The 9,588-nt window shown below is 37.3% G+C and overlaps 1 protein-coding gene across 1 annotated transcript in view; it reads right to left on the reverse strand.

The window, feature by feature from the left end:
- TM9SF3 (transmembrane 9 superfamily member 3) overlaps positions 1-9,588 on the reverse strand; it is a 75,336-nt gene that overhangs the window by 37,578 nt on the left and 28,170 nt on the right. The window contains exons 6-7 of the mRNA XM_007456190.1: positions 9,303-9,434; positions 7,324-7,490 (exon numbers count right to left, since the gene is read on the reverse strand). Of these exons, the coding sequence (XP_007456252.1) occupies positions 7,324-7,490; positions 9,303-9,434 (299 nt within the window). The remainder of the gene's footprint in view (positions 1-7,323; positions 7,491-9,302; positions 9,435-9,588) is intronic.

A 9,588-nucleotide genomic window follows, 5' to 3' on the forward strand; every position in this document is an offset into this window, starting at 1 on the left:
CTTCTGGACTAAAGGTCCTCAAAAGGTCGCCTAGTGAATGAATTTCTAGTTAAAATTGCACTTAAATAATAACAGACTGATCCTCATTCTTTTTAAATTTGAAGTTAAATTTCATAATATTCTAAACAAATATTTCACATTTCTTTGGCAAACATATTAGAAGCTGGCACTAAAACTGTTTTGCAACCCTGTGAACCAATCACATCATATGGAAAAGGATATTCATCTGTTAAGAAAAATAATTAGAATATTCCTCTTTATAATTTAACTGCTGGAGACACTTGCCTGCTAATAGAAACAAAATGGAAGTACTATAACCTATATTATTGCTATTACTTTAAATGGTATAATACTGAGACTTTTCCTATTTAGTTTCCTTTACACTGTTAAAAACGTTTTTAAAAATCCATAGGTCCGGGCTTCCCTGGTGGCGCAGTGGTTGCGAGTCTGCCTGCCGATGCAGCGGACGCGGGTTTGTGCCCCGGTCCAGGAGGATCCCACGTGCCGCGGAGCAGCTGGGCCCGTGAGCCATGGCCGCTAAGCCTGCACGTCTGGAGCCTGTGCTCCGCAACGGGAGAGGCCACAACAGTGAGAGGCCCGCGTACCGCAAAAAAAAAAAAATCCATAGGTCCACAAATCAACATTAACTCAGATCAACAATTTCTAACTTCCTCTTCCAATTAATGATATCTAAGCAATTCAGACCAACTCTCCTATTGAATAAAACTGGAAAAAATATTTTAAATGCCTAATTGCAAACAGAAATATTAAAATGATAAAATGACAGCATCATTTGCCATAATACAGGAATGTACTTAACTCACTAAAAATAAAGATCATTTCTGAAACTCACCACAACTAGGAAGGTAAAAGACTATAGATAGAAAATATAACCTTGTCAGTTTGACATAAAGAATACTACTTTAAATAGAAATTACAAGAGTATCACACTAATGTGTGCACTGGAAGGATATACAACTTTCAAAAATTAACCAACTTCTGGATAATAATTATTATTCCATTCCACTGTCCACCTACAAAGGCACCATACAGTCTAGAAACATGTACCACTCTTCTGTTCAATTATGTTCCATTTCTTAAAGAAGATACATAAGTTAAAACACTGCAATATTTAATTACATCAATATATAGCTAAATACAAGTGTGGCATAATATAAAAGTCTGTCATTTCCATATTTAGAAGACTGTGGGTCTCTCAAAATCAATCAGTTTAAAAACCAGATTTGCCCACAGCCAACATCATTCTCAATGGTGAAAAACTGAAACCATTTCCTCTAAGATCAGGAACAAGACAAGGCTGTCCACTCTCACCACTGTTATTCAACATAGTTTTGGAAGTTTTAGCCACAGCAATCAGAGAAGAAAAAGAAAAAGAAGGAATCCAAATCGGAAAAGAAGAAGTAAGGTTGTCACCGTTTGCAGATGACATGATACTATACATAGAGAATCCTAAAGATGCTACCAGAAAACTACTAGAGCTAATCAATGAATTTGGTAAAGAAGCAGGATACAAAATAAACACACAGAAATCTCCTGCACAGGAGTGCACAATAAGGATGAAAACTCTGAAAGAGAAATTAAGGAAACACTCCCATTTGCCATTGCAACAAAAAGAATAAAATACCTAGGAATAAACCTACCTAAGGAGACAAAAGAGCTGTATGCAGAAAACTATTAGACACTGATGAAAGAAATTAAAGATGATACAAATAGATGGAGAGATATACCATGTTCTTGGATTGGAAGAATCAACATTGTGAAAATGACTATATTACCCAAAGCAATCTACAGATTCAATGCAATCCCTATCAAACTACCAATGGCATTTTTCAGAGAACTAGAACAAAAAATTTCACAATCTGTATGAAAACACAAAAAACCCCGAACAGCCAAAGCAATCTTGAGAAAGAAAAACGGAGCTGGAGGAATCAGGCTCCCGGACTTCAGACTATACTACAAAGCTACAGAAATCAAGACAGTATGGTACTGGCCCAGAAATATACATCAATGGAACAGGATAGAAAGCCCAGAGATAAACCCACACCCATATGGTCACCTTATTTTTGATAAAGGAGACAAGAATATACAATGGAGAAAAGACAGCCTCTTCAATAAGTGGTGCTGGGAAAACTGGGCAGCTACATGTAAAAGAATGAAATTAGAACACTCCCTAACACCATACACAAAAATAAACTCAAAATGGATTAAAGACCTAAATGTAAGGCCAGACAGTATAAACCTCTTAGAGGAAAACACAGGGAGAGCAAGATCCTTTTTTGATCCACTTCCTAGAGAAATGGAAATAAAAACAAAAATAAAACAAAACAAAAATAAAAACAATCCAAAAATAAACAAATAATGAAACTTAAAGCCTTTTGTACAGCAAAGGAAACCATAAACAAGATGAAAAGACAACCCTCAGAATGGGAGAAAATACATGCAAATGAAGCAACTGACAAAGAATTAATCTCCAAAATTTACAAGCAGCTCATGCAGCTCAGTATCAAAAAAACAAACAACCCAATCCAAAAATGGGCAGAAGACCTAAATAGACATTTCTCCAAAGAAGATATACAGATTGCCAACAAACACATGAAAGAATGCTCAACGTCACTAACCACTAGGGAAATGTAAATCAAAACAACAATGAGGTATCACCTTACACCGGTCACAACGGCCATCATCAAAAAATCTACAAACAATAAATGCTGTAGAGGGTGTGGAGAAAAGGGAACCCTCCTGTACTGTTGGTGGGAATGTAAATTGATACAGCCACTATGGAGAACAGTATGGAGGTTCCTTAAAAGACTAAAAACAGAACTACCATATGATCCAGCAATCCCACTACTGGGCATATACACTGAGAAAACCATAATTCAGAAAGAGTCATGTACCACAATGTTCATGGCAGCTCTATTTACAATAGCCAGGACATGGAAGCAACTTAAGTGTCCACCGACAGATGAATGGATAAAGAAGATGTGGCACATATATACAATGGAGTATTACTCAGCCATAAAAAGAAACGAAATTGAACTATTTGTAGTGAGGTGGATGGACCTAGAGACTGTCATACAGAGTGAAATAAATCAGAAAAAGAAAAATAAATACCGTATGCTAACACACATATATGGACTCTTTAAAAAAATGGTTCTGAAGAAACTAGGGGCAGGACAGGAATAAAGATGCAGACGTAGAGAGTGGACTTGAGGACATAGGGAGGGGGAAGGGTAAGCTGGGATGCAGTGAGAGAGTGGCATGGACTTATATATACTACCAAATGTAAAATAGATAGCTAGTGGGAAGCAGCCACATATCACAGGGAGAAAAGCTCAGAGCTTTGTGACCACCTAGAAGGGTGGAATAGGGAGGGTGGGAGGGAGATGCAAGAGGGAGGAGATATGGGGATATATGTATATGTATAGCTGAATCAATATGTTATAAAGCAGAAACTAACACACCATTGTAAAGCAATTATACTCCAAGAAAGATGTTAAAAAATTAAATAAATAATAAAAACCAGATTTGTTTTTTCAAGTATCCAATTAAACACTGCAGGTACTAACTTATTTCTTCCAGACTATCATTAACAAATTGATCCATTCTGTTTATAACTGGGTGTGTGACCACTGACAGACAGTTCAAAAAGGCTGCTCATGTGACTGAGAGTCCACAATGACTACCAGCGGGTTAAGTTTGTAGTCCCCAGAGACATTTCCACTAAATGGAAGTGTGAGTATAATTTACAGTTTTAAAAATCAGACATACCCTTGCACCTCTTTGTTCATAAATATTTTGTGGGTATTTTACACCCAAAATAGACCATTTTCACCTACACTGAAAAAATCTGCTGAAGTGGGGAACTGTCCTCCTTGTTCATCTCTCCAAGACTGGGGGTCGGGGGAAGAGGGTGATATCTAAGTAGCTGCTTCACCTACACTTGCCATCTCACCACTGCAAAGCAAGTTTCAGCACAGCAGCTGCATTTTACCAGACTTACCCATACCTTCTCAAACACCATATACCTTCTCAAGGGTTAATATCACACTAACCTGCAGGCCTACATTGATGCTGATCCTCTACCTATCTAAATATTTTTTTCTTCCCTGATTGCTATGACCATCATTGAGCAAAGTAATTTTCACATGTTACATTATCTGCTTTTTATCCTCTAGAATCCTTTAGATTCCTAACCTGGAGGGAGTCTTACAAATTTTATGTGCAAGTTTTTCATTTTCTCACTGCTTTGTATTTTTACTATCTCTATCTTCATTTCTACAGCCCAGAAAATTAAGAGAGACATTCTGTAGTAAGAGTGCCTAGGTTCAAACCCCAGCTTACTAACACCCTTTACTAATAGCTGTGTGATCTTACTCAAATTACTTAACCTCCCTGAGCTTTACTCTTCTCATCTGTGGGATGGAGATAATAATAGTCCCTTTATGGGGCTGACGTGAGGATTAAATGAGCTAATGAGCATAAAGCTCCTAACACGGAACCTCAATAATGTTAGTCATTTTGATATCATAATAACACTGATATCATAATAATACTCACAGCTGTAGTACTTACCATGTAAATGATTAAGTATGTTCACTTCAAATAAGCACAACGTAGAACAACTATCGATAATAATGACAGGCTAAAATAACAATGCATGACTTGCCTACTAATACCATCTATTAGATGCGGTTTCTTATTTCTAAAAGCTGAAGGTTTATAAGCAGAACAGCTTCGGAATTAAAAAATGAATTGCCAATGCTGTAACCCTAACATTTGAGAAGGAACAAAGCAAAAACTTGGATTCTAGGAGAGGTTACCCACTACTAACTTATAAGACTGTGACTACTCCAAAGAAGACACACAAATGGCCCAGAAGCACATGAAAAGCTGCTCAACATCACTAATCATTAGAGAAATGCAAATCAAAACTACAATGAGGTATCACCTCACACCAGTTAGAATGGGCATCATCAGAAAATCTACAAACAACAAATGCCGGAGGGGGTGTAGAGAAAAGGGAACGCTCTTGCACTTTTGGTGGGAATGTAAATTGATACAGCCACTATGGAGAACAGTATGGTGGCTCCTTAAAAAACTAAAAATAGAACTACCATATGACCCAGCAATCCCACTACTGGGCATATACCCAGAGAAAGCCGTAATTCAAAAAGAATTACTACCCCAATGTTCATTGCAGCACTATTTACAATAGCCAGGTCATGGAAGCAACCTAAATGCCCACTGACAGACGAATGGATAAAGAAGATGTGGTACATATATACAATGGAATATTACTCAGCCATAAAAAGGAACGAAATGGGGTCATTTGTAGAGACATGGATGGATCTAGAGACTGTCATACAGAGTGAAGTAAGTCAGAAAGAGAACAACAAATATCGTATATTAACACATATATGTGGAACCTAGAAAAATGGCATAGATGAACCGGTTTACAGGGCAGAAATAGAGACACAGATGTAGAGAACAAACATCTGGACACCAAGGGGGGAAAGTGGTGGGGGGTGGTGATGGTGGTGGGATGAATTGGGAGACTGGGATTAACATATATACACTTATATGTATAAAATGGGTAACTAATAAGAACGTGCTGTATAAAAAATAAATAAAATTCAAGAAAAAAAAGACTGTGACTATACAGTCAGTGTCAATTCTGTAGTGATGCATTTAATCCAGTATTTAATGTAAAGCATGACTTCTTGAAAGATTTGAAATGCTTTTCTTGAATTTGGGATTTCATTTGAAATATATTATATCCTAAAATAAGAACTACCTAGCAGAACACTGAAGTTTAGGTTCTGTCCAATTATTTTAAGGTTCATGCAGTAAATAAATTACAAAGGTTATATTAAAGAAATATGACAGAAACTACAGAGAAATAACTTTGTTGATTAATACACATTCACTGCAGTTCAACAAGCACTGATTGAGTACCCTGCATATACGAAGTTCTTGAGGTACTCTCAGAATGCAAAGATAAGACCCAGTCCTTGCTCTCAAGGAGCTTACTGTCCAGTGGAAAAAACAGCAATTTAATATAGTTAAATATTTAATATACAACTAAAGAGCCATGCTTTCAGCAAAACAATTTACTGCTTGTCCACCAAATGCCAAGCACATTTAAGCAAGAAGGCATCATGAACTGAAACAGAGGTACGAGATTTAACTGGGGACAAGTGTCATTCTGACTGAGGACTTAATGGGGTGGCATCTATACCCCAGGCTCAGAGCGTGTTTGCTTTGCTGAGGTCATGGTTCTCTGAGCACAAGGTTATAGGGCTACTAAATAGGGGCTTGAGATCTTGGTGAATGTACAAGTTTTTCTTATGATCCAAAGGCCTCACATCAAGAATTTCTTGCAGGACTTCTCTGGTGGCGCAGTGGTTAAGAATCCGCCTGCCAGTGCAGGGGACACAGGTTCGAGCCCTGGTCTGGGAAGATCCCACATGCCGCGGAGCAATTAAGCCCATGCACCACAACTACTGAGCCTGTACTCTAGAGCCCGAGAGCCACAACTACTGAGCCCGTCTGCCACAACTACTGAAGCCCACGTGCCTAGAGTCCATGCTCTGCAACAAGAGAAGCCACCGCAGTGAGAAGCCCACACACCGCAATGAAGGGTAGCCCCCACTCGCCGCAACTAGAGAAAGCCACACACAGCAACAAAGACCCAACGCATCCAAAAATAAATAAATTTATCAAAAAAAAAAAAAAAGAATTTCTTGCAACTGGTTCTGTTTTCAAAGAAAAAATGTACCAGAAAACCATGTAAAGATAGGATAAGAAGTCATCCAATTATTTTTCTAACCTCATGTGCCTTTTCCACCACTCTTTTTACTGTTATTTACAATGCTTTCTTCTGTCTGTAGAGTCTACAAGTTTTGGAGGCAGATGTGAAGCATTAATTCAGTAAATGTGTAATCCTTTTGCGTTTCTTATGAAGATCTAATTGGATCTTCAGATTTCAAAAAGTGCCTATTCACTTTGTCAAACAACTCTGATTTGTAACTAATTCTGCTCATACCTCTAATGGAATATAACCTTTATAACCAACCAAAACGTCAGTAAGGCTAATAATTTTAGGATATAACAGAAAAATATACTTACAGCTGAAGAATACTGCTCATTATTTAATTTGTTTGCAATAATGATATTTAGGCTATTTAAATTCTAAGATAATTGGAATCAGCAAATATTTAATTATGATTGACTTAAAGGTTCCAATTATTAAAACTATTCAAGAACAACAAAAAAGTAATAAAATTAAGCACATGAACTTACTCTGTATACAAATCTTCTATCATTGCAACAATAATAACAATGAGCGACACAGCAAATATCTGACATCCAGAACCAATGAGAGACGAAAATATCAGCGGGTGACTTGATGGTCTAAATACATCTCCATGCACCTGCTTCCATCCATACTCATCTCCTAGGTCTCTATCCTAAATACATATACATGTTGAGAGAAAAGAAAATAATTCAGAATGAAATTAAAATACATAAAATAGGTAAAAATTTACAATTACAGTCGTAAGTTCCCTCACTACAAACTTAAAGGTATTAAAAGGGTTTCAAAATATCAAGAAAAGACATTTGTTCAAATTTAAAATAATTTCTGCTTTAATAACTTATAATGTTAAAGTGTTGTAATATTACTGAGGCTCAGGAAGGTGGATCCTGGTTGTACTCAGAGAATCTCAAAGAATGGAAAAAGAAAAGGTCTAGGTGCAAAAAGAAATGGTCAAACTGGGAGAAAAGCCCAATGGCTCTCTGAATGTTACTTTCAGACACTACTCTTGACCTTTACATCATGACTACGGCTCACAAATGAGTGGGGGCCAGGTGGAGAGCAAAACTGAAGAAGATTAAAACCAGTACTAGAGGGCTTCCCTGGTGGCACAGTGGTTGGGAGTCCGCCTGCTGATGCAGGGGACACGGGTTCGTGCCCCGGTCCGGGAGGATCCCGCGTGCCGCAGAGCGGCTAGGCCCGTGAGCCATGGCCGCTGAGCCTGCCTATCCGGAGCCTGTGCTCCACAGCAGGAGAGGCCACAGCAGTGAGAGGCCTGCAAACCGCCAAAACAAAACAAAACAAAAAAACAGTACTAGATGCCCTAGCAATGCAGAAATCTCCCTTATAGCCTGGAGCCTAAGAAAATACACAGCGAATATATCAAATAGTTAAATATCATTTAACTGTCTATAGCATTTTTTAAAAAGGATTCAATTTTGCCTTTTCAACCCAAGTAAGCAAGTAACCAAAACACTGTTTCTTAAGAAATATTAGTCCCTCAAGATAATCTTTGTGGGTTTTTTGGCCTTGGCGGGGGGGGGGCTCCTGGTCAGCTATGTTTGAGAGGCACCAAATATTTCATCTACCCTCTGATACTTCACAATACACATGAGCATATTAAAATTTTAATTTGTTTAACTGTTTTCCAAACTTATTTAATGATGGAGCATATCTACACAGACTAGCCATTAAACAACTCAATCACTCTGCTGTACACCTGAAACCAACACAACATTGTAAATTAACCACACTTCAATTAGAAAAAAAAAAGTAAAAGAATAGCCATTAACATTCCCTGGCAGTCCAGTGGTTAGGACTCCAAGCTTTCACTGCTGAGGGCACAGGTTCAATCCCTGGCCAAGAACTAAGATCCTGCAAGCCACACAGTGCAGCCAAAAAAATTTTTAAAAAAAAACACCACTTTTGCTCATTTACAACACTGTTCAACAATTTATTAAAAATAATTTAGAAACAACTCTCCCCTTTGAACCTACTAAACTAAATGTAAATCAATCCTTCCACCTACTCCCTTAATTTTATGCAATACTTAACAGCATTAGAAAGATACCAATGCAAGTCTACGACCTCCTAGCTGCAATTCTGAAATCAAAAGCTCTGAAAAGTGAAGTCTGCCTCACAAGTTTGACATATCCTCATTTGGTGGCAAATCTTGGAGCGAACTAACAAGAGGTTATTTATACTGTTTATTTATCCCACTTAGGGTGAACATTCATATGTTTTGCTGAAAACACATTAATATATTTGATTATAGGACATGTAATCAGGGCATGTAAAAACATTAAAATATTTGATTAGAGACCCCGCAGGGAGCTTTCTACCTTTCTAAAACCTGATAATTCTGAATTCTAAAGCTCATCTGCCCTCAGGATTATGGACTTGCTTCCAACATTCAATAACATTGAGTTAAATTATTTTATAAATACAATGTAAAATGTTTGCTTACCATGTCGTCCATTTCTTCTTCTTTACTGTACCGGGCATAATCTTTTCTTAAAGTTCTCATTAAAATCATTGAAACTAAGCCCACCAAGAAGATAACCATCATGAAGGAGTTGAATATTGAAAACCAGTGAATCTAAAATAACAGAAAATAAAATATTACTTACTTGAAATACCAGTTACAAAATTCATAGGTTTCATGAGGACAATGGGATGTTAATGCAAAAAAAAACCCCACAAAAGTCTTCTAAAAAGTTTTACATGAAAATCCAAAACTAAGATATATGGGA

Source organism: Lipotes vexillifer, unplaced genomic scaffold, assembly GCF_000442215.2.
Source record: "Lipotes vexillifer unplaced genomic scaffold, Lipotes_vexillifer_v1.1 scaffold184, whole genome shotgun sequence".
NCBI lineage: Eukaryota > Metazoa > Chordata > Mammalia > Artiodactyla > Lipotidae > Lipotes > Lipotes vexillifer.